The sequence below is a fragment of the Callospermophilus lateralis genome, chromosome 2, assembly GCF_048772815.1.
Source record: "Callospermophilus lateralis isolate mCalLat2 chromosome 2, mCalLat2.hap1, whole genome shotgun sequence".
NCBI classification, from domain to species: Eukaryota; Metazoa; Chordata; class Mammalia; order Rodentia; family Sciuridae; genus Callospermophilus; species Callospermophilus lateralis.
The window spans coordinates 151536765-151563322 of record NC_135306.1 but is presented as its reverse complement, the minus strand read 5'-3'; the positions used below and the strand labels follow the sequence as shown (position 1 = coordinate 151563322).

Sequence of the window (26558 nt, the reverse complement as noted above, 5' to 3'; positions counted from 1 at the left end):
AGAATATTTATTTTTTAGTTTTCGGCGGACACAACATCTTTATTTGTATGTGTACATTTTTTAAAAATATTTTTTAGTTATCACTGGACCTTTGTTTTATTTATTTATATGTGGTGCTGAGAATCAAACCCAGTGCCTCATTCATGCTAGCCAAGGGCTCTACCACTGAGCCACAACCCCAGCACCCCCTCCCCCGTATGTAAATATTCTATGCCATTCTCCTGGCTCATGTAAGTCACATTGCACCTTGCTAGTTTCACAAAATTCATTTTAGTTGCATAACTTTTTGTTTAAATTGAAAATTCTATTTAATTACACTTTAATATTTTAATGAATATTCATTATGGCTTTTTATATATATACTAGGGGTTGAACCCAGGGGAACTTTACTGCTAAGCTACATCCCTAGTTCCCCCCACCCCCTGCCTTTTTTTGGAGAGGGGGCAGCATCTTACTAAGTTGTTTAGGGTCTTGCCACATTGCTAAGGCTGGCCTTGAACTTGTGATCCTCCTGCCTTAGCCTCCTGTCACTAGGATTACAGGCATGTGCCACTGCATTATGGATTTTGAGGCAAGTTATTTGTTATTAAATAAGACTAGTCAGCTGGACACAGTGGTGCATTACTGTAATTCCAGTGGCTCAGGAGGCAGAGGCAGGAGGATCACAAGTTCAAAGCCAGCCTCAGCAACTCAGCTAGGAACTAAGCAACTCAGTGAGATCCCGTCTCTAATAAAATATAAAAAAGGTCTGGGGATATGGCTAAGTGGTTAAGCATCCCTGGGTTCAATCCCCATTACCAAGAAAAACACCTAGTCATGTTATTCTCTGTGATGGTAGTGTTCACAGTAAAAAGAAGCCTGGAATCTAAACAAATAAAAAGATAAATCAATCAAGACAAAACAAGGACTGGAGTTATAGCTCAGTGGTAGAGTACTTGCCTAGCATGTGTATGGCACTGGGTTAGATTTTTAGCACTGCACATATACTTAATTTTAAAAAAGATAATGTGGGCTGGGGATGTGGCTCAAGCAGTAGCACGCTCACCTGGCATGTGTGCGGCGCGGGTTCGATCCTCAGCACCACATACAAACAAAGATGTTGTGTCCACCAAAAAACTAAAAAATAAATATTAAAAAAAAAATTCTCTCTTTCTCTCTCTCTCTTTTTTTTTTTTTTTTTAAAGATAATGTGGCTAAAGGAACTCCCAACTTTCATAGTTAACCCTCTAAACAGAGATGTGGCTCATGGTCCCAATAACCCAGTCAGTTTTTTGTGGGAGGGGAAGAGAGTAGAAGGAAATCAATGTTTCTGATACAGGCAAAAACCAATTAAATCCAATATACCAATTTTAAACTACAATTGAACAATCACCCATTTCAAAAACTGAAGACTATGAATGTACATTCTATATACTAAAAATATTTCCTGATTAGAGTTTTGATGTAATTAAAGACAACTGTCTAATAAGTCATTTCTTTAAAATATTCTCTAACTTAAAAAAAAAAAAAAAAGTTACTGAGAGGTTGGGAATGTAGTTCAGTGATAGAGTGTTTGCCTAGTAAGCCCGAGGCCCTGGGTCCAATCCCTAGCACCATACCCCATCCCCCAAATTTGTTGAACCCCAGTACTGAACAAAAAGGAAAAGTGCCAACTAGCATGCTCCACAATATCTTAAATATCAAAACCATTATTCACTGAGATACTATGCTAAATGGTTTTGTGTATGTGTACTAAAATTTTTTTACACACATTATGACATTATCCTCATAATAATCTCATGAGGTATTATTAACCCCATCCCATACTTTAAAAATGAAATGCTAAGAGGCTACCTTGCCCTCAGTCACACAGGGACCAGAACTGTGATTCTAAAGCCAGATTGATTCCAAGGCTCATGCTCACAATTACCACACTCCATAGCCTCTTCTGTTTGTAGCTTTAAAAGCTCAATACTTGGTAGTATTTTCTCATCTGCCATTGTCTCGGGAGGAAAATGTATGAAAGACATATTAGAAGAATTTTGGTGAAGTGATCAATAAGGCAGCAGAAGGAAAATGGAAGTCGACAGAAATACAGCAAAAAGAAGGAGAACCTTGTCGGAAGATTAAAGGCCTTTGAAGATCAAAGTTTCTGCCAACGTTGGTCACTAAAGTTCACAGTCAACTCTTCAGTCAAAAAAAGTGTACAGACAGCTGGGCACAGTGACGTACTCTAATCCCAGCAACTGTGGGAAGCTGAGGCAGGAAGACCACAAGTTCAAGGCCAGCCTCAGAAATTTAGTGAGGCCCTAAGCAACTGAGCGAGACCCTGTCTCAAAACAAAAAAATAAAAAGGGCTGGGGATGGGGCTCAGTGCTCAGGTGCCCTGGGCTCGATAGATAGATAGATAGATAGATAGATAGATAGATACAGAAAACAGATGATGATGATTTCTATGCTGTCCTGTGGCCACCCTTTTTATGACCAAAGAGAATATACGCTTTAGAGAAGCCTCTACTAAGCCAAAAAAGTAGAGGCATGAATCACTGTCAGTGGCAACATCTTTAGAAATAATAAGTTTAAAAACCAAAGTGAGGGCAGGGAATGTAACTTGGTGGCAGAGTGCTTGCCTCACATGCATGAGGCTCCAAGTTCTATCCCCAGCACTGTCAAAAAAATAAAACAAATAGGGCTGGGGATATAGCTGGTTGGTAGAGTGCTTGCCTTGCATGCACAAGGCCCTGGGTTCCATCTCCAGCACCACAAAAAATAAAAATAATAAATAAAATAAAAAATTTTAAATCTAAGGGGAAAGGCAAAGGAAAGTTGTATTTACTTCATACTGAACTGAGATTTTACACAGACCTGGCTCCTAGAAGACTCCTCTTCTGCCCCTAGGTAGCTTCCCAAAGAAGTACAACAGACAAAAGAAAAACTACTCACCCAAGAGAGGAGTGCAGCTGCCCGGGTGGCATGGAGCGTCATCTTGGTGATACCAGACAGTCACCCCAACACACCTGGAACCCGAGAGAGAGAGAGAGAGAGAGAGAGAGAGAGAGAGAGGCAATCATATCAGATATCCATGATCAAGGAGTAGAGGAGAAATGGTTCCATTTGCCAGCTCTGGAAACTTAAATAAATTACTCTTCACTCAACACTTAATCCACCAGGGCACCAAAGGAATTCTGAGAGCTCAGAGCATATTATAAAACTTATCACTACATTATAAATTATTATAAAGCTTTTAATGTCAGGGATGACAGTAAAAAATTCTGTTCACAAGAATTTCTCATGTAATCTTTTCAGTTTGTGGAAAACAGAACATTCAAAGTTGGTCTTCAGCTTCATTCTTTGGAACATAGTACCCTTAATCATAGAACAAATGTGTTTTTAGACAGATCTGGGTCTGAATACTTGTCTATGTGACCATGGTCATGTGACTCTGGACAATTAACATAATCTCTTTTAGCCTAAGTTTCTTCATTTGCAAAATGGAATCCATACACCTCTCTGGCTTATTGTGGTGCTTAAAGATAAAGCAAACAGCATAGCACCTGACACATGGTAGGTAATCAATAAATTATTTCCATTCTTAATCACTTTCTGCAGTTCTACCCAACAATAACCAAGTCCATGGGAAAACCATTCCAATTTCTGGATTTTCATATCTTCCACTTCACATCAAAGACAGATATGGTTCAAATGGGGGGACTGGACATATCCAAACCAAGGTCTCCTGATGAGTCCAAGACTAATTCTGGAGATCACAAGGGACATTAAATGAAAGATTAGGCATTTGTCCTGGTATTCTAACCCCCAATTTCCTTTGCAACTGGGAATCTGCCATGTGCCTGCCAACCTACCCATGGGACCACAGATTTGATGAGTAAATATTTCCTAACACCTCTTAGCAGTCCCTATAATTCCCACAAATCTCCACAGGCACAGTCAGCCCCACCCACTCCTGCCACAAGTGCCCCGGTATGTCACTACTCCAGAAGGAGGAACAAGAGTGAGAGCCACATGATCTATAAACTTCCCCCCAGTGTTGACATCTTCAAGGTGCAAATTCTGTAGAAGTAATATTAGCTGACCCCCTTCTGTATGTAAGGTTTTGAGGACAAAGAAAGACACCATTCTTGCCCATAGAGATACATAAATCTGATTATTTGCTTCTCCTTATCTCTTGGTACTTTCTATTCAAAGTACTCTGCTTACCAACCAAAAGGTATTTTCTTAGTCCCTACATATGTTCAACCTGTGTTGAAAGCTAGATGGGCTAGGAGGCAATGGTCTTTGACTTTGAGGAACTTACAGCAAGGTGAGGAGTAAAATTAAATACACCTGAATCACTAATAGAAGAAAATAATTAAATGTTAATATAACTAAATGCTAATCATAATTAAATGTTTCCTGGGGCTGGGGCTGTAGCTCAGTGGTAGAGTACTTGCCTTGCACATGTGAGGCCCAGGGTTCAATCCCCAGCACCATAAATAAATAAAGAAAGAAAGATAGATTTTTGTGTCCACCTACAACTAAAAAAAAATTAAAATGTTTCCTGACCCTGGAAAACTAACATGATTCTGTCACACCAGCATCACAGTCTTGGAAATGAGCCGATTTACCTGTGCTTTGGCAGGAGCAAGTGAAATGGTTAAGAGAATTCTCAGGAGGATGGAGAAGCTAAAGGATCCCTATGTTCCTCTGCCTTGGATAATTTTCACCAAGCATGACCTATCTGTGGACACTGACTGCCGCACCTCTGGGACAGGGCAAGAGTTGAGGCAGATGATCTCAACTATTACACTGAAATTAGGCTGGCCAGCCTAAAGCTAGAAGGACCATTCGTGGCCAGTAGGCTGAAGGCAGCAGTAGCCAAATGCTCAACTGGAACTTCTTTTAAAAAAAAGTCTCTGAGAGACTGATTCAATAACAAAGGAAACATGGCCCAGATCCCCTCCCCCTCATCCCCACTACTGCCTCTAGACCTACAGTCTTTCAGTAAGGCCCAATGTTTCAGTCAGAATTGTTTTTTGTTTTTGTTTTGGTACTGGGGATTAAATCCAGGTGTGCTCTATCACTGAATTACATACCCCAGACCTTTTTATTTTGAGACAGGGTCTCACTAAGTTGCCCAGGCTGGCCTCAAACTTGCGATCAGTCTCTCAGGTAACTGGGATCACAGGTATGTGCCCCTGAGCCCAGCTTCAATCAGAATTTTTTTTTACAACCAGTGGCAGATATTGTCCCTACTGAGACATTCTACAGCTATGCTGCAAAAAATGACCTGAGATTTAATCAACTTCTTTTCTTCATCTCAAAGGCAAAACCTACAACCTTCTGTTTATGTCCTCTTGTGCAAAGCCAAGTGCCTTTTCCCATGGTCCCCAGGCAGAGAAATAGGAGGAATCCAAACACTAGGAAACACTAAAGGATCTTGCCATTAAAGTCCACGACGGGGCACTTCCTCAGAGACAGGACTCCAGACTGAGTGACTTAAGCACACACAGCTATTCGCTGGTATCAATGGCTTCTCTGGGTCATCAGTGATTGAACCCAGTGGCACAGCCAGTGCTAGCACTGGGACTACTGCTTTAAGCAGACTTTGGCTTGGAACCCAAGGGCTTCCAGCCAAAGCACCATCCTTTCCACCCTCCCCCTGAAATTTGAGGCAGGCCCCACCCAGAAGATTGGGTGATGGTGATGGAAAAACAGATCCCTAAGATTGTGGCCTGAAACCATTTCAGAGAAGGATCTGCTGAGATCCTCCCCAACTCCATCAGCCCCCCTACCCCTCACCCAATCAACAAACAAACGAAAAATCCCAGAATGTAGGCTGAGCCCTGAGTGCCCTCAGAATCCAAGATAGAGGCTTCCCAGAGCTGGTATGGCTCCTCTTTTCCCTAGTCCAAGAAGAACTGAGACACAGAAGCAGCTGCCTTGCAAATATAAGGCCCTGCATCCTTTTTAAGTTTCCCCAAGATGCAACTCCCCCACATCAGGACCAATTCCCACATTTACAGGAACCTTCTATATTTCCAGAGAAGCTATCTCAGGATATGAAAAGTGACACTCAAGAAATGCACACCACCTGGCATGCACCCTCTCTGGATCTTAAAGAGTTAACAGCCTAGCCATGATTTCCTACCAGGGCTGAAGCTAATGCAAACCACCTGTCCAGATGCAAGGACCAGCACCAGAGGGTCAGGTTGCTGAGCTCTGGGGTCTGTTCTGAAAAAACTGCAGTTTTAGGAAAGACCAAGTAATAGGCCAGAAGATCTGAGTTGCAGCAGTACTGCTCTCCTGACCCCGCCCCCAGCCGGGGTGTCAGCTCCCCTGGAGACTGCCTCTTAGTCACTTACAGCCAGCCTGAACACCACCTTACCTAAAGATAACACAAAGTGACCTTTGGTCTACAGAGCTGCTAAACTGTACTTATCTCTCAGTTCATGGGCCCCTGTCTCCACTGAACTCCTTTCCTTAATGCTAACTCTCACTCTCAGAATTTCAGGGCCACACATACTACCACCTCACAGGATCCTTCCCTGAATCCCATTCCCCTCTCCACTGGATGGTTCCAAAAGCCCACAGACTCACAGCTAAGAAAATGGCTGCCCCATCTCTGTGCCCAAGCATATCCAGAGAGCCTGACTGCCTGTAGCCACAAGAATCCATATTGTGCACCCCTTTCTGAAAGACATACTCCCCCTCTCCCCACCCTGCCATTCGAGAAACAACTGCATCCAAAGAGTGAACATGATCTTAGAGCTCCTTCTCACCCAACTCTGGTTTCTTCAAAAGTGCTTACTGGTGTCACCCCCTTCCCCCAAGCAACTACCTGGACTTCTCACCTGGCAGGTGACTCCAAACAGTCCCAGCAAAGAACAAGCTATCTTGCCATAGACTAATTTGTCATTTAAAAAGTCGGGGGGTGGAGCTGGGGATGTGGCTCAAGCAGTAGCAGGCTCGCCTGGCATGCGTGCGGCCCAGGTTCGATCCTCAGCACCACATACAAACAAAGATGTTGTGTCGGCCAAAAACTGAAAAATAAATATTAAAAAACTCTCTCTCTCACTCTCTTTAAAAAAAATTAAAATTAAAATTAAAAAGTCGGGGGGGGGGGGCGGGGTGGAGGCCAGGCATCCATATTACATACCTCTAGTCTCAGGTTGAGGCAGAAGTATCATTTGAGCCTAGGAGTTTGAGACCAGCCTAGGCAACATAGCAAGACCCAGTCTCAAAAAACAAAAATCAGAATAAGAAATATCTTGCTGGTTCATCCCCTCACTTAAACAAGATAAAAGGCCACAGGATCAGCCCTCCATGAGAAGCCATGGAAGGAGAAAATGATCTTTTTTCATCCCCTGGGGAATCCTGAGTAGATTTTCTGGTCTAAGTCCAAAGAGTTTCTCTGAACTCCTGAGGTCAGAGGCAAAATGATTTGTTGGATGTATTCCCTGAACCCTCTAAAGGGACTTGGTTTGGACTCAGACCTCCCCATCTTCACAGAGATTACCCTCTCTTTGTAGGCTAGAGTTTGGCCCAGAAACCTGAGGCACTGGAGAGGAACAAGGGAGAGATGCTGGGGAAACCAAGATTCCCTGGTTTCTTCAAAAGTGCTTACTGATATCACCCCTTTCCCCCATGTTCAGTAGGTTCCAGAGTCATCAGATGTGAGCAAAAGGTTGTGATCATGAACTAGATAGACCTTGGGCCGCAGCCAGAAAATGCACGCAGTGCCTGCGCACGCGCATACACCAGGGCCCACTCCAGTAGTTCATCAGCACCTGACCCCACTACTACACACACCCTGGACCCTACCAGCTGACAAAATGAACCCGGTTTCACTACCCACCACCTTGAACACAAGGCCTCACAAAGCAACAGAGAAGCACTCTCCCAGGCTGTCTTTATAGCTCAAGTACAGGCGCACACGCTTTCCTCCTCTGAACAAAAACACAGTGACATCTACGCAAGAGGGAAAGAAAGCAACCCTCTGCTCTGAAAGGCGCCAACTCCCGGATGTTGGCAAGCTCTGCTCCCAGCGCCTGTTTCTGAGTGTTTACTTGCTCTCCCTCTTCTCTCCCTCCCCTTTAAGGATGGCGCAGGAAAGGGAGGTGAGGGGGGAGAATCCACCCCACCCCCTCGTCCATGTTTGAACAAAAACCCAGAGAAAGAGTGAGGGAGAAAAAGTCTCATTGCAGGGGGGCCTTACCAGACTCCTAAAGCCAAACGTATCTACAGGTTTTAATCCGCCATTAGCATTTAAAATCTTGAAATGAGAGGAGGAAGGGGGGGCCAGTGGAAAGTAACCCCACACACAAAAGAAAAGTTGTTGGTTTTCTTCTCAGTCAGCCTGGCAGGAGCGATCTTCCTGGCTGACAGCCAGAAGTGCGTCACAGCCAGGAGTCTGCTTTCTTTAAAGGCACAGCAAGCTTCCGTGGTCTGGGAGCAACAGCCAAGCAGGGACCTCTTAGCAGGGGGTGGGGGTGCACTGGAAAGGATGGCGGGGAAGAGGGAGGCTGGAGGCTTGCTCCCCAAACAAGAGGGCAGGATGCAGGGGAATAGGGCACGAGCCAGCGGCCAAGCAAAATCACTGAAGTGCGACGGCAGTAAGAATGAGCCAAACTGTGGCATAAACACACAAAACACATCCACAGCGGCCTGCCTGACAAACCTGGGATCACCCGGACACTCCCCCTTCTCTCTTTTTCCACCCAGGGCTTAAGGCAGAGGGATGGCTTCTCCATCTCTCTGGCCAGCCACAGCAGGGCAGCCCAGACCACCTGCACCTTCGGTCAACCCCTGCCCAAGGCTCTCAAGAGCAGGCAAAACGCAGGCCCTTTCACGGGGCAGCTTCCTCGCAGACCAGGGCAGGCGTGTCTGGGAGCACACACATGCCACCCGGCCAGCTCGGCTTGCACACAAAGCGTCTGCCTCCTTCCGTGGGCGCAGCCTGCCCTGAGACATGGCCACCCCCGAAGCCCATTCCCGACGGGAATCTCTCCAGCCCATACCTTCTGCGTAGCAAAGCCAGGATGTTGCACTGTGCCCGCTCCTCCCCCTCGGCCACCCAAACAAGAAGCCCAGGCAGGTTCTGGCCCTGGAGTACAGGCCTGCGCTGTCCTGTCCCGGTGGCTGCGTGCTATTGTCGACTGTGGAATGGCCGCCAAAATCCCAGCTGTGCTGCCAGAACCTAATCCCCTGTTCCGCTGAGCATTTGTGGGGAGGGGCTGAGGGGCCAAGGCACGGGACTGAGTACGGCAGGCACTGGCTGGAGCCCTTAACAGACAGAGGCACTGGGACCTAAAGACTCTGCCTCTCCTCCATGGCAGAAAGAAAAAAGATGTCCGACTTTTAGAAGACAAAACCACAGCGTTTCCACCCACTGAGCAGCGACCTTCACAAGCTGAAGGAGAAGCCCATTTAACATTTACTGGGCACCTACTATGTGAAAAGCACTGCTATAGGATATTGCAGGAAGTATCCAAAGATGAATTAAACCCAGCTTCTGCACTGAGGTGGGTTATAATTCCACAAGAGATGAGAAATGAACTAAAAAAAATTATATTTCAAGACGGGATGTGTGAACACCTACAAAAAAACACAAAGAAAAATTATAAGCACTTGACAGCAGGGAAGGATTGAGAAAATGAAGTGGTAATTTAACCTAGATCTTGAAGCCCAAAGATAGAACTTCTCCCAAAGGGGGAAAGGGAGAGAGGAATGGGAAGAGGAGAAAGCACAGAGGTGTGGAAGCAGTGGGAAGACAGGCTTGAAGGGTGAATTGAGGTCAGAGTTGGAAAATTTTCAACTTAAAACCGAAGAATCAAATAAGGGTTTAAAGTTTATTTGGATGTTTGCTTTTACCACAGAGCTGTGAGAACGGTACTCCAGGTTTATTCTGGTGTATAAAGAGGGAGACTAGCAGCAAGGAGTGCCCAACAGAGAGGAGATAGGTTAACAGGGTACAGAGGCTAAGATAGAATGGAAAGAAGGGGAATGGGAGGCATTGAGGAGACAGGTAAAGGACTGATAGGGAGCAGAGGAAGACACTGTACAAAGGAGGAAAGAGTAAGGGCTGACATGCATAATCAAACTCAGGAGATGATGAGGGTTAAGAATAAAAGAGAAAACAGGGCATGACACAGTAGCTAACATTGAGTGCCTACTATGTGCCCCAGACTGTTCTACTGACCTATATTCTTAAATAGTCCCTCAGTGAAGCACGCACTATTGCCACACACTTTTAGAGATGAGGAAACTGAGCCAAAGAAATTAAATAATTTGCCATAGATCACACAGTGAGTAAAAAGTCAAATACTCTACCACTAGATGTTAACCACACAACCCTGGCCGTACTCCTACTATAAAATATGGATGAAGACACCTCTGTAATAAGGTGATGAGGATTAATTCAGTAACATCTTAAGGTACTTGACCCATTTGCTAACACAGCACAAATAAGGCATGCAGTGGGTACTTCCAAGTTTAACTTATCTCCTATTTAATATTTTGGTCCCTTGTTATCAAGGTGTCCCAGCAGGGGCTGGCTCACCATTTGCTGGAGAAGCTGGAGAGGGTGCTCATCCTGAGGAAGGAGACTGGATCCTCAGAATGTCTGCCTTCTTCCCACCAGTCTGCCTTTTAGGTTTCACTTTAGGGGTTAGATCAAATCCCAGCTCCTCCAATACTGAACTGTTAACAGAAGCTAACTTGTGAGAGAAGTTAGATTGGGGACTTTCTGTGCTGTTTTATGTTTGAATTTATGGATTTTTTTGTTTTGCAGTACTGGGGATCAAATTGAGGGCCCTGTGTATGCTAGGCAAGCATTCTGCCACTGAGCTATATCCCAAGCCCTTTTTAAATTTTACCCCAAAGATAGGAGTAAGTTGCCCTCATTAAGTTGACTAGACTGGACCCAAACTTGCAATCCTCTTGCCTCGGGCTTTCCCAGTAGCTGGGATTATGGTGTGTACCACCATGGCTGGCTGAATTAATAGCCATGTATTATTACACTGGTGGTCAGAAAAATTATCTACATTCTGCATTTAGTACTTATACTGCTTTATTGTGTATCTGCATGAAAATCTTGTCTTCAAGAGCATCACCTAGTTCCACCGTTTTCTCTATGATCCACTATAGTACCTAAAGCTCACTGAACAACATCTGAATGGCAGGTTTCCCATTCCAACCTTCTGGCCACCAGAGAATGACTATAGTTAAGTGATTGGGATGAGATGGGGGTCAGCTGTAGAGGCTTCCCATCACCTCCTTTCCCTTAGGCCCTGTCTGATCCCACAGTATCATCTAGAGTCATAGTTAGCAATCACCATCACTAGTGAGGAAAATTCTTTTTCAAAACAACAACACAGGACTGGGGTTGTGGCTCAGTTGGCAGAGTACTTGCCTGGCACTGGGTTCGATCCTTGCACCACATAAAAATAAAATAAAGGCATTGTGTCCATCTACTAGGAAAAGTATTAAAAAAAAAAAAAAAAAGAATATCACAAAAGCAAAAGCAAAGCAGATACAATAATTTTTATAGAAAAGAAAAATGACAAGCTTAGAGACTGGCACAATCAACACTCCAGGAAGTGTATGGGGGTAAAAACAGGAGGCAGGCCTGCTAAAATTGCCCTGGCCACATCTGGCATTGTGTTTAGCCCTAAAGCTTCCCAGACAAGACAGAAATGATACTGTATTTAAAAATAAGAAGTCTCAGGGCTAGGGCTGGGGCTGAGTGGTAGAGCACTTGCCTGGCACATGTGAGGCACTGGGTTCGATTCTCAGCACCACATAAAAATAAATAAACAAAATAGAGGTATTGTGTCAAAAAAAAAAAAAACTACAACTAAAAAAATAATATTTAAAATAAATAAATAAGAAGTCTCCCCATCCCTGTCCTATTCTCTAAACTCAAAGCCAACAGCTTCCAGCTGGGCAGTTTCAGAGGTGCTGAACTCTACTCTGGAACCTCTGTGCCAAGTGGCCAAGCGTCTGCAGGCCAGCCAGAGAGGCTTGCCGGTTTCCCCCGCCTTCTTCTATTTCCCCTCCTGTGGCAGGGCAGAATTGCCCCAGCCTCTCAAGCCAGATAGGCGGCAGGCAGGCCACATGGCTCTTGCCTGATTCTACAGGTCTCCACAGGCCTTTGCTCACTGTACCCCCAAAACGAAAAGGAGTGGTGAAACCATTTTTTAAAAAGAAATAGAAAGCCAGACACAGTGGGGCATGCCTGTACTCCCAGCGGCTCGGGAGGCTGAAGCAGGAGAATCGCAAGTGCAAAGCCAGCCTCAGCAAAAAAAAAAAAAAAAAAAAAAAAAGAAATGAAAAAAAGAAAGCAAGAAGCTAAGCAACTCAGTGAGACCCTATCTCTAAATAAAAATACAAAATAGGGTTGGAAATTTGGTACTGGGGATTGAACTCAGAGGCATTCAATCACTGAGCCACAAGAAATAGAAAAGGTTAAAAAATAATTTTAAAAATTTGGGGGAAGACTGTTCAGGTAGAAGTTGGAGGGGATGGTGTTCAGTTAGAAGCCTGGTAATATTCCATCTCCTGAGCCATATCATGGGTGGTGTTCATTTGATTATTTGTTAAAAATGTCAATATTACAGTTTTTCATGTATATTACCATTCTCTATATTTTTTAAAAGACAGAGAAATAGCAATTTTCCTGAGACTGCCCAGAACCTAGGATGATTCTAGCATGAATAACTAGCCTGGTATTCAAGGCCCTCCATGAACTAGACCAATTTTACCTTTTAAGTCACGTATTCCCTTACCCAAACCCCTCTACCTTGTTAGGCAGGTCTATGAAGTTATAGATTTGTCCTGAGGATCAGACAAGACTGTGTAGAGAACTAACTCTAGGGACAGACCCAACTGGGCTCAAATTGTGGCTCTAACACTGGACTAGTTATGTGACCTTAGGCAAGTTATTTAATCTAATTCTCAGTTTCCTTTGTATGAAATAGGGATAATCATAGTATTGTCTTCACTGGGTTACTGTGAAGATTAAAAATAAATAAATAAAATATGGAATGTGTTCAGCACAGTGCCTAATGATAGTAAATGCTCATTAAAAGTTAACTATTAATTACAACAGTAACAGCAACAACAACAATGACAGTCTGTAGGTATTTATTATGCTAGGACATCAAGTGGCAGAGAAAAGACTAGAACCATTGTATAAAGCTGTTTTAAAAGATGAAGAAATCCGAGACTCAGGAATTAAGTGACTTATTTACATACATTAGTCACTTTAGTAGTGAGCTGTCTATGACATCCCTACATTATTCTGTACTGCTCTTAAGCAGAAAAATCACTAAATACCTGGATAAAAGCCAGCACATTCTCCACAGCTCAAAAAAGCCTTGTACTTCTTCCTCAGAAAATTATCTTAATAAAAAAACAGCTCGGGCTGGGAATATAGCTCAGTTGGTAGAGTGCTTGAATTGTATTCAGAAGGCCCTGGGTTCAATCCCCAGCACCAAAAAAACAAACAAAAAAAAAACACCAAACAAAAAAAAACCCAAAGCCAACTCTAATTTCTTTCGTTATTTTCTTTCTTTCTTTTTTTTTTTTTTAAGGTGAGGAGGACTTGGGCAACTGCCTAGCAAGCAAGAGGCCCTGGGTTCCATCCCCAGTACTCAATCAATCAATAATAATAAAAGGTAGACTGGGAAGTGAGTTTGGTATTATAACTAAGATGCTACAAGAATGAACAGCTCCAATTTCAAGTCATCACTAAAAAAGTTTTTTCTGAGGATGCCAAGAGTTTTACAAACATTAAAGGACCAAGACTCCTCTGAAGCAGCAAGCACCAAAGAAAAGTCTTCTAATATGAGGGCTGGTGGAGATACCTCAAGCATGAGAGGCAGGAAGGAAACTCCACTGTTGGCTAGAGGGAGGGTAGAACTTTAAGAAGCCTAACCTCCAACTTATTTACCATAGCCTCCTTCTCCCTCTCCAGAGGGTAGAAGCTGGTTAATGAGTTAATGTTGGTAAGCCTGAGGCTTCCTGGGGACAAAAGCAGAGGGCAAATCAAAACCCAGAGAGGATTCATTAGAACATCCAAGAGGCCCACTCATTTCTCCCTCAAGAAGACCTTTCTACAAAACACCTAAGAACCTGTTTCACTGTAAAATGACTCTGTCCCCACAGGCAATGTATCTGGCACAGTATTTGCTAACAAACACAGAAGTGATGACAAAAAGGCAAAAGAAACAAAAACAGAAAAGTTACAATGTAAAGATGTGTAACTCCAATGAGTATGGCGGTACACACCTGTAATACCAGGGACTTAGGAACCTAAGGCAGGAAGGTCTCAAGGCCAGCCTCAACAACTCAGTGAGATCCTGTCTCAAAAAAAGTGAGGTGGGCCATTGCAGTGGTGCATGCCTGTAATCCCAGAGGCTCAGGAGGTTAAGGCAGGAGGATCATGAGTTCAAAGCCAGCCTCAGCAAAAGCGAAGTGCTAAGCAACTCAGTGAGACTCTGTCTCTAAATAAAACACAAAATAGGGCTGGCAATGTGGCTCAGTGGTCCAGTGCCTGAATTCAAGCCCTGGTACCAAGGGGAAAAAAATTAAAAAGTAGGGTGGCGGGTATAATACCTGAGGATATAGCTCAGTGGGGTTTAAACCCCAGTACCAAAATAAAATAAAAGACTCATAACTCTAAAGACAGCCTACTAATGGTTGAAAACACTATGCTTGATTTTGAAAGCCCCTGGAAGGCAGGACGGGGTGATGCATGCCTGTCTGTATCCCAGCAACCCCAGAGGCTGAGGCAGGCAGATCACAAGTTCAAAATCATCCCCAGCAACTTGGCAAGACCCTAAGCAACTTAGCCAAAGGTTGTCTCAAAATAAAAAATAAAAAGGGCTGGAAATGTTGTTCATTGGTTAAGTGCTCCTGGGTTCAACCCAAAGAAGGAAGGAAGGACGGAAAGAAGGAAAGGAGGGAGGGTGGGAGGGGAAAAAAGGAGGGGGGAGAAAGCCCCCGGAAGTAAATTATAGACCAGTCACTTACCAGATATAAGACACAAGGCAAGTCACTAGCCCTAGCTTGGATCTCAGTAAAGAAGGGGATTGGGGGTTAGAGTATAAGTACTTTTCTATCTCCAAAAATTCCCATGCTTTTTTCCTCAGGATACCAATAACAGCAGCAAATTTTAGAATAGAAATATTCTCCTCAGAATCTGGTCAAAATATCACTGGTTAGAATTTCCTTTCCAAATAAATGACAAATCTTCTAGGGGGAAAAAAAAAAGATGCTAAGCAACTTGATAATTATTAGATAAAATAAATCCCATCTATCCCACCAAGAAGTACAAAATTCTACATAAGCAATATTTTTTAATAATTGAAATTTCTCCCTTTTAGGATTAAATCCTTTTTGCTTCTCTCTAGAGATTTAAGTTCTACAAAACATATGTTACTCTTTCCTTAGGATTAATGAAATTTAATCAAGAAAAAGGGAAACATCAGAGTATAAACTATAAACATGAAATAAACACTTCTACATACTGGGGACTCAAAGATTAATTACATAGTCTTTAAAATCAAGTTTATAATCCCATGGAGGAAGAAATACATCTATAACAATAATATGAGGCCAAAGAACACAAGCTTGGGGAATGCTCAAGCGAAGATGAGATAGCATTGGCAAGGTTAGTAGAGACCAATACCTAGTGACTAAAGAGCCAAGAGGACCGGGGGTGTGGCTCTGTGGTAGCCCCCTTGCCTAGCATGGGCAAAACCCTGGGTTCCTTCCCCAGTACCAAATGAGAAAAAAGAGAAAGAGACATGCAGAGACAGAGAAAGATACAGAGAGAACATACGCAAGCAAGCAATAAGAGGTGGTTAAGTGTCTTGAGACAAGGGTATTCTAGTGTGCTTTTGAAAAGTGACTAGCATCTAGTGCAGTGGTACACACCATAAACCCAGCTACTCAGGAGGCTGAGTCACAAGGGTAGCAAGTTTAAGACCAACTGGGAAACTTAGTGAGATGTCTCAAAATTAAAAAATAAAAAGGCTCAGATGTAGCTCAGCTCAGTGGTTAAGCACCCCTATATTCAATCCCTGGTACAAAAAAAAAAAGGGCTGGGGTTGTGGCTCAGCGGTAGAGCGCTCGCCTAGCACGTGCGAGGCCCTGGGTTAGTTCCTCCGCACCACATAAAAATAAAAAAATAAATAAAAATTAAAAAAAGAAAGAAAAAAAAAAGAAAAAGTGACAGACATAACAAACAAGAAATCCAGGGGCAGAAAGCAGGTGGCAGCTTCTCGGACTATTCCCTGAAGACCTTAAAGAGCGTACTACAGGGATACTGCCACCTCGATGTTCATAGCAGCACAATTCACAATAGCTAGACTGTGGAACCAACCTAGATGCCCTTCAATAGATGAATGGATTAAAAACCGTGGCATTTATACACAACGGAGTATTACTCTGCACCAAAAAATGACAAAATCATGGAATTTGCAGGGAAATGGATGGCATTAGAGCAGATTACGCTAAGTGAAGCTAGCCAATCCCTAAAAAACAAATGCCAAATGTCTTCTTTGATATAATGAGAGCAACTAAGAACAGAGCAGGGAGGAAGAGCAGGAGGAAAAGATTAACATTAAACAGAGACATGAGGTGGGAGGGAAAGGGAGAGAAAAGGAAAATTGCATGGAAATGGAAGGAGACCCTCATTGTTATACAAAATTACATATAAGAGGTTGTGAGGGGAATGGGGAAAAAAAACAAGGAGAGAAATGAATTACAGTAGATGGGGTAGAGAGAGAAGATGGGAGGGGAGGGGAGGGGGGTCAGTAGAGAATAGGAAAGGTAGCAGAATACAACAGTTACTAATATGGTATTATGTAAAAATGTGGATGTGTAACCAATGTGATTCTGCAATCTGTATTTGGGGTAAAAATGGGCGTTCATAACCCACTTGAATCTAATATATGAAATATGATATGTCAAGAGCTTTGTAATGTTTTGAACAGCCAATAAAAAAAAAAAGGAAAAAAAAATTAAAAAAAGAAAGCAGGTGGCAGTTGTAGAAGTAGAGGTTAAAGTGCCCTGTCAAGGTAGGGGCATCAGAAACTAAACAGAAAGGGATAAAGGGCCAAAAGTTTTTTCTCCACTTGGGGCGAGTACTGGGGCTGTGGCTCAGTGGCAGAGCACTTGCCTAGCACGTGTGAGGCACTGGGTTCAATCTTCAGCACCACATTAAAAATAAACAAATAAAATAAGGGTACTGTGTTCATTAAAAAATTGAAAAAAAAAAGGTGTGGGGAAATCTCAGAAAAAGGGAAACAACATAGTAGAGGAAGGGGATCAATAGAGACGGAAGGGGAAAGATATGGGGAAGTACTGAGGAACAAAATCTACATAATTATGCTATGTCCACGTTTGCATATAACACAATGAATTACACCTGTACATAATGACAATGCACTATTATTTCTATTATATTGGGGGGTACCAGGGATTAAACCTAGGGGTGCTTAACCACTGAGCCATATCCCCAGCCCTTTTTATGTTTTATTTTGAGACAGGATCTCACTAAGTTGTTTAGGGCTTTGCTATATTGCTGAGGCTAACCTCAAACTAATGATCCCTCTGCCTTAGCCTCCAAAACTGCTGGGATTACAGGCATGTGCCACTGCTCTCTGCTTGCATTATAATTGTCAGAATAATAATAATAATAGAAGGGACACCAGTAGAGCTGGGCAAGTGGATTGGGGGAGGAAGAGGGAAGGAAAAGAGAAGGTACTGGGGAAGAAGGATGATCAAATTATGTTTGTGCATGTATAAATATGGCAAAAATGAATCCCATTATTATGTATAATTATGATATACCAATAAAAATAAATTTTTAAAAAAATAATGAAAAGGGATATTTGAAAAGCTGAGTAGCACCAAAGCTTAGTATGTCCGGGTTGGAAAAGGTGGGGAACTGAAGAGATGGCTGAGATTCTGCCTTTGATGAAAAGACTTCAGCATGGGAAAAAAAAGAAAGTTATTGGTTTAGAGGAGATGTGAGGAACTGAGTAACTCAGGAAGGGCTGATGGATAAAGTTTTACCCAGAAGTAATATCTAAGCTAAATACTAAAGAGTTAGATAAATAGGGTTTCCACCAAAAGTTTAAAAAAATAAAAGAGCATTCTAGGTAAAGAAGAGTGTGTACAGAGACTGTATTAAATCTTGCAGTAGTGTGTAGTTTCTTGACAAGGATAAGTAGCACCAAACACCAAAATGTGAGACACTTACATCATGTTAAGGAATACAAATTTTATCCTGTGGTAATGAGACACAACCATGGTTTCTAAAGGGAGAGTAAAGAGAAGCACCATGATCAAAACTATTTCAGGGTGGTAACTATGAAACACAGACTGGAAAGGTATGAAACAGGAAGACAATAAAGTATAAGAACTATGAGTATGACATCTGGAGTTAAGTCTGCCTAATTCAAATTGTGCCTCAAAGAGCTTATAAATTGTACAACCAAGGTCAAGTTATTTAACCTCTTTGTGCCCTCAGTTTTCTCATCTGTAAAATGGGAATAACAGTATTTTCAGAGGGTTGTATAATATGAGGAATTCACAAGATAGTATGTGTAAAGTGTTTAATACAAGTCTTGGTACAGGGATAAATGCTAGCTATTATCAAAGGCTGCAAGTTCATGAACAGAAGGTTGTATCCACATATGGTCTAGTATTGATAATGTGATAATGCTCAGACTATGGAAACTTTTTTTTTTTTTTTTTTTAGTACAGGGGATTGAACCCAGGGACCCCAAACTTGGATGCCCTGCTTAGCCTTCAAGTCCCTGGGATTACAGGTAAACACAACTGTGCTGGCAACTTGAAGCTTTCTTTTCCTACTTCTTCATCAAGTTAACTCCAAATTATCCTTTATAACTCAGTTCAAATATTTCATCTAAACAATCCCTAACACCCTAGAGTAGGTAAAGACCCTATTGTACATTCTTGTAGCACCATATTCCTTTCCTCCATATCAGTCACAGTTTCTAATTACACTTGTGTTTGATTAATTTCTCTTCCTCCACTACCCTAAGTTCCATGAAATTATACAATGTGTGCTCATTACTAAACTTTTACAACTCAGCATGATGCCAGGAACAGTTTAGTGCTTGGTAAGTATTTCTTAAATGAACAAAAGGTTTCAAACTATTTTAAAAGTGACTCCCCTTTAAATGAAATCTTCATATGGAATCCCACAATACAGATAAAAGTAGGTTTTAGAAAAAAAAAAAAGTAATAAGTGGTTTGAAGGATATAAAGCCCTGTTCTCACGGCTTCCACATGGCTCTTGAATCAGTTCTACAATCCTATAAAGCTTTTGTAGAATACAATGTAAAACAACTGTTTGTTTCAAGCAAGAAGAGATGTGTGTGAAGTAAACTGTGATAACTAAAAAAGAGTGATAGCTGGATACAGTGGCATGCTTAGCTAATGGAGAAAAAAAAAGGGGGGACATTGAAAAGTCAACTATCCTATACCATTAATGCTAAGGTATCTTAATTTCAGAGATAATAAAAACACGAAAAAAATAGCCAGTGGCAATTCAAAGCTTCACCAATTATAAAAAGTAATTCTAGCCACTTGGGAGGCTGAGGCACAAGGACTTCAAAGTTCAAGGTCAGCCTGGGCAACTTAGCCAGACTCTGATTCAAAATTTAAAAAATAAATAAATAAAAAGGGGTGAGGGTATAGTTCATTGGTAGAATGATTGCCTAGCATGCACGCGGCCCTAGACCATGGATGGGTTCAAGCCCTAGCACTGAAAAAAAACCTCAAAACTCAAGTCTGTCTCACTCATAAATCAAACCATTATGTTATACTGTCAGGCAGTTCTGAGAGTTAAGTCTTAAGACATGGAACATCTACTGGGATATACAGTTAGAAATTATCAGTAATTAGTGAAAAATATGATTTCAGGGCTGGAGACACAGATTTGGGTCCCATTTGGAAACAGCACAAATATAACCACAAGAGAGTCTATGGTAGGATCATATTTGTTTATTAGGCCATTAAAGGCTGATACGTTCATTTGCGATTGAAATTTGCTAATCTTCTACCAAGGCTTCTGCCTCCCATAGCTCCAGGGGATGCCAGCATTAAGAGAGGAAGTGGGAGACTTCAGGAAAATTTCCAGAACTCTAGGAATTCCTTTCTGATCCTTCCCCTTATTTCCATTTGGGAAGGTTTTGTTTGTTTGTTTGTTTAAGAGGAAGCCAGCAGCCACACCAATGTCAATAAAAATGAGACAGTACAGGGGGTTAAAAGACTAGACTTCATTTTACCTTCTTACTTCAGGTCCACATCTCCTCCTATTTGGGATTCAGTGGTCCTCACCCAAACAACTAGCATTTGTGAATGGCTCCTTATAACTGACAAAGGGTATTACAGCTCTGTACAGTAGACATTATTATTTACACTTTGCTAAAGAGGAAAAAGTTTAGAAAAGTTAAGTACCTTGCCTAAGGTTACATAACTAAAAAGCAACAGGGCTGTGATGTAACTCTTATCTTCTCTGGCTTCTAACCTGGAGCTCTTTCAAGTAGACTCATGCAAGAAACCTTGAGCCACCCACTTACAAACCATCATCCCTATGTACACTTTCACTGCATTTAAAAAGAAAACTCCATGGGCATTGCGACTAAAAAGGGGCTAGTGGTATACTGGTAATGTTCTGTTTCTTGAAGCAGGCACTAGTTACACAGATGTATTCACTTTTAGGAAAGCCACTAAGCTATATACTCTGTGTACTTTTCTGTATTTATGATACACTTTAATTTCTTAAAAACACAAGGCAGGGGCTGGGGTTGTGGCTCAGAGGTAGAGTGCTGGCCCAGCATGCATGAGGTTCGATCCTCAGCACTGCATGAAAATAAAATAAGGATATTGTGTCCACCTATAATAGATAGATAGATAGATAGATAGATAGATAGATAGATAGATAGATAGATGGATGAATAAGCAAGCACCAGGCAGGCTGGGCATGGTGGTGAATGGTAATCCCAGCAATTTGGGAGGCTAAGGCAGGAGGATTTCAAATTCAAGGTCAACTTCAGCAACTTAGTAAGACCCTGCCTCAAAATTAAAAAAACAAAAATAAAAATAGCCAGGTGCAGTGGTGCATGCCTGTAATCCCAGCAGCTCAGGAGGCTGAGGCAGGAGGATCGCAAGTTCAACACCAGCCTCAGCAATTTAGTGAGGCCCTAAGCAACTTAGTGAGACCCTGTGTCTAAATAAAATACAAAATAGGGCTGGGGATGTGGCTCAGTGGTTGAGTGCCCCTGAGTTCAATCTCTGGAACCGATAGACAGACAGACAGACAGACAGACAGATAGATAGACAGATATAGAGCGAGCCAGCGTGCTGGGGATGTAGTTCAGTGGTAAAGCACTCCTGGGTCCAATCTTCAGTACCTCAAAAAAAAACCCCAAACACCAATAGTGGGCATGGTGGCACATGCCTGTAATCCCAGCTACCAGAAAGGTTGGAAGACTGCAAGTTCAAGGTCCAGTCTAGGTAACTTAAAAAGCCCCTCAAAACAAAATATTTTAAAAGGACTAGAGATGTAAGCTCAGTGGTAGAGTGCTTGCCTAGCATGCATGAGGCCCAGAATTCAATCCCCAGTAACTCAAAAAATAAAATAAAGTCAAACAAGAAAATACCAGGTAAATTTAAAATAGAGAGTAAAAGAGCTCAGGCGTCTTAAGTTGTATGCATCAAGGCTATACATATATTTATTTACCTAATTTTTCAAATAGATATAAATCAGACAGCTACCAGTTAAGTGAGGATGCACAAAATACTGAAATAATATACGTATCTACTTCTCCCCATCCAGAACATCTTGGTAATGTGACTAAATCTGATGAGAATGGAAGCAATGGAAACCAAAAATAAAAGGGCATCAGAAAGTCAAACTGTCCTACATAATTAATGCTAAGGTATCTCAATTTCAGAGATAATAAAAATTGGGGGGAAAAAAGCCATGGCAATTGAAAGCTTCACCAGTTATAAAATACATCCCAAATTCAGTGTTAGAAAGTAAAACAGAGTAGTATTTTCAAATAAATAAATACAATGTTGTCATTTCAATAGGTAATCTCAAAGGTGTGGGCTCAGAGGCTTGTACAATGTATCTCCTATACAAATTCTGTTTCAGAGATAAGGAGAGACAAAGGTCATCACTTAACAATTGTTAGAAAACCTTATTAAAGTTCACACATCAGAAAGCTGAGAATGACAATGACAGTGCTTCTCTACCAGAAGTACTTGCATAGTAATTCTATTTTTACTTTCATAATGCCTTACTTCATTAACTCACTAAAGAATAAAAGTCACCTATTAAAAGTCAATTAAGATAAAAAGTTGTTTAGAAAACTTCCTTTCTTGCTTATACAAGTTTGTTTTCCTTATTCTCCAAAACCAATGAGGCAATACAAGTCAGACAAAAGAAAAAGTTAAACTCCCAGCCCTTTTCCATTCCTTTCCAAGTCCTCTCACAAGATGAGAAATGGTAACATTTTTCTATGTCCCCCGAAAACATAAGTATAAATACATCAGAGAGGGATTTTTATTTTTATCTTTAGAATACTAGGCTTACGCTTCATACATTGTTCTACAACTTGTTTATCTCCCCTAATAATTTATCAACATTTAGGGCTGGGGCTGTGGCTCAGAGGTAGAGCGCTCACCTAGCATGCGTGAGGCACTGGGTTCAATCCTCAGCACCACATAAAGTAAAACAAAGACATTGTGTCCACCTATAACTAAAGAAATTAATAATAATAATAATAATAATAATAATAATAATAATAATTTATCAACATTTCTTTAGGCATCAATAAATAAAATCCTAACTCATACTTTTAAAAAGATGCTGTAGGGCTGGGGATATAGCTCAGTTGGTACAGTGCTTGCCTCGCATACACAAGGCCCTGGGTTCAATTCCCAGCACCACACACACACACACACACACAAAAAAAACTGCTATAAAGGAAATGCCATAATGTGTTCCCATACTGCCCTATTGATGGACATGGCTATCTTCTTTTTTTTTTTCAAGCCAGGGTCTCACTTCATTGCTCACACTGGCCTCAGGTGATTCTCTTTCCTCAGTCTCCTGAGACTAGAGGTATGTGCCACCATACTTAGCAAAAGAGCTTTCTTCAATCTGCTACCATTTCAAACAATGAATACTCTTGTATATATTTCCATTTATTTATTAATTGATTGATTGATTGGTGCTAGGGATTGAATCCAGGGCCTTGTGCATGGGAGGCAAGCAATCTACCAACTGATTTATCCCTAGCCTATATTTCTTTTTAAATAAAACTATTTCTACACACTTTCCTTATTGTCCTGTGTTCTGATTGCTCCCTTTTCTATCATCATCCCTGCTTTCCTTACCCAGAGAATTATCCTCAGGGTCCAGTGTGATAACGAAAGACAAATGAATTTGGAGGATGTCAAAATATAAGATGACAGTTACTGGTGGTAGATTGGAACTGGCCTGCTTGGCTACATATCCCAGCCACCTGCACAGGCTACCTCCTCCCACCTCACATGTACTCCCTGTTCTGGTCTCAGCAGCTCCTTCCAACTCAACTGATGTGGGCAGAACTGGTTTGGGGAATTAATCCTACTTTGTCATTCCTGTCCCTGGCAAGTGCAGACAAGCCCACCAACTACCTAAACTATTGAGACAGAGGAAGAATATATTATTGCTGTGAAAGAGTATAATACACAAGTATATAGAGTAGAATGCAAAACTCCCCATTCACCAAACCTTAAACCACATTCACTAATACATTCCCTCCTCAGATGTGACCACTGTTGCAAGTTTCTTGTATAACCTTTCAGAACCGGGTGCAGTGGCACACGCCTGGCTTGGGAGGCTGAGGCAGGAGGATTGTGAGTTCAAAGCCAGCCTCAGCAAAAAGTTGCTAAGCAACTCAATGAGACCCTGTCTCTAAATAAAAATACAGAAAAGAACTGGGGATGTGGCTCAGTGGTCAAGTGTCCCTGAGTTCAATAGCCCCAGTACAAGAACTTTCAGACTTTTCCTAAGCACATCTGCACACATGCACATATACACACACGTCTTTGCTTTATATGCCTGCCTTCAAGCTATATAATTAATTGTTCTACAAATTGCCCTTTTCATTTAAAAATTTAATATTTTCATTATAATGTAATTGTAACGTGTGTGTACACACACACACACACACACACACACATATATGTATACATACACATAACAAATATATGTGTTGGATTCCCCATTCTTAGAACCTTGAGAAAAATTCCATAGTTAGGATGTACCCCAACTTTATTCTCCCATTTTGCTTTTCTCCCATTTAGTTTGTTCACAGTGTTTTGTCACGACAAAACATGTTGCATTGATAATACTGGAATACCCACCTCTTTTTTACACATAAGCTAGTATTTCTCTAGGATATTTACAAAAAGTGGAGATGATGGGTCAAAAAGTTTGTACACTGCAACTATAAACAACCATTCAAAAAGTGTAGCAGTTTTAGTTTCATCAAAAAAGCATAAAAATTCCTCTTTCTACACTTACAGGCAGATTTTTAAAAATTTTATTGATATAAAATGTATAAAAAATACATTATTGTTTTAATTTACATTTTCCTGATTTCCAGATAGTTAAAACATCTACTCATTCTTATCCTGTCCGTCTCCCCCAGTATCGAGGATTGACCCCAGGGGATGCTCTACCACTGACTACACCCCTAGCCCTTTTTCTTTTGAGACCAGGTCTTGCTAAGGCTAGTCTTCAACTTGGCTCAGCATTCCAAGTAGCTAATCATTCTTATTTCTTTTTTAAATATATGTTTTACTTGTCAATGGACCTTTTATTTATTTATTTATTTTACTTATTTATATGTGTGGTACTGAGAATCGAACCCAGTTGCTCACACATGTGAGGCAAGCGCTCTGCCACTGAGCTACAGCCTCAGCCTCCATTCTTATTTCTTATAAAGGTATTGCCATTTTGATTTTAAACAGGAGGGCTCAGAGAGGTTAAGGTGACATAGTCAATAAGTAGTAGGCATCAAAGCTAAGTTTTTTTTTTTTTTTCTGTGGAGGTCTAAGCTTTTATTTTTTTTTTAATTTCTTTTTAGAGAGAGAGAGAGAGAGAGAGAGAGATTTTTTTTAATATTTATTTTTTAGTTTTTGGCAGACACAACATCTTTGTTTGTATGTGGTGCTGAGGATTGAACGCAGGCCGCACACATGCCAGGCGAGTGCACTACTGCTTGAGCCACATCCCCAGCCCGAAGCTAAGTATTTTTAACAAAGTTAGCAAAGTTAGGCCTCTAACTCTGTCAAGTAAACTTCCCACTACTCACTGTCAGCAAACTATGGCTTGTACACCAACAGCCCATGTTTTGTAAATCAAGTTTTACCAAAATAGCCACCCCCACTCATTGACTTATTGTCTATAGCTACTTTCATTTTCTGATGGCAGGGGTTAGAAGCTGTGATCATATGGTCTGCAAAGGCTTAAAACATTTATTTCTTGGGTCTAAATAATAACAACCCACATTTAACATCTAAAGAAAAGCTTTTCAATGGCCAATTGACGACAGTGGGCTTATGTTACTCAGTGGCTTATTTTTAAATGAATTTATATACAGTATAGGTCTGATACATAATATTGAAAGAAAGAGCTCAAAAACACAAATAAAGTCAAAAGACATACCTCTACTACCAGGCTGCAACACTACTCCAAAGGGTTTCCTATCCACTACTCTTCATCTTCCTTTGTTTCTTCAATTTCAACTAATGGGAAACAGATCTGGCTGGTTCCTATTGTCCTTCAGTGACTTTGACAAGCTATGTGCTCCCACCCACACACCACAATAATATGAAACCAAATAAGCCCTACTACATCTGCTGAAAACCTCCCAACATATCCTAACCCAACACAGCTCTCTCCTTGCTTTCACTAGGAAGCAGCTGAAAATTTCCAGCATGTCAAGCCCCTGCCCCTCCCTTGTGGGAAAGACAGGCTGATTCTTCCCTCTCCATCCTCACCTTCTGAAGATTCTGACCACAAAGGTAAGAAGTCCATTCTCCTGGGAATTTTAGGCTGTTCAGCTCTCAAAGAGCTGACAAGGAAGGTGTCATCATCTATATTTCAGAAATGGGGACACTGAAGGTGACTTGTCTCTTTTCCTTTTATTTCCAAAGATCATTTTAGCTAACAGGGCTTCATATATCAGTGACCCCTCTAATTTCTCTTACCATCCTCTCTCAAATTTTGATTTTATATAAGAATGGCAAAGATGGGCTGGGGTTGTGGCTCAGCGGTAGAGCGCTTGTCTTGCACATGTAGGGCCCTGGGTTCAATCCTCAGCACCACATAAAAATAAATAAATAAATATAGGTATTGTATCCAACTACAACTGAAATTATATAATAAAAAGAATGGGACTGGGGTTGTGGCTCAGTGGTAGAACACTCACCTAGCATGTCTGAGGCCCTGGGTTCAATCCTCAGTACCACATATA

General features: G+C 41.5%; 1 protein-coding gene across 6 annotated transcripts in view; it reads right to left on the bottom strand.

Annotated features, from left to right (window-relative positions):
- The window catches only part of Numa1 (nuclear mitotic apparatus protein 1), a 77394-nt gene that overhangs the window by 30935 nt on the left and 19901 nt on the right, over positions 1 to 26558 (bottom strand). For 4 of the 6 annotated variants that reach the window (XM_076846717.2, XM_076846715.2, XM_076846722.2 and 1 more), the window contains exon 2: positions 2923 to 2996. In XM_076846717.2, coding sequence (XP_076702832.2) covers positions 2923 to 2964 — 42 coding nt within the window. In that variant the 5' untranslated portion in view covers positions 2965 to 2996. Of the gene's footprint in view, positions 1 to 2922; positions 2997 to 8194; positions 8352 to 8996; positions 9282 to 26558 lie in introns of those variants that run through there. The other 2 variants (XM_076846718.2, XM_076846716.2) reach the window with 2 other exon arrangements.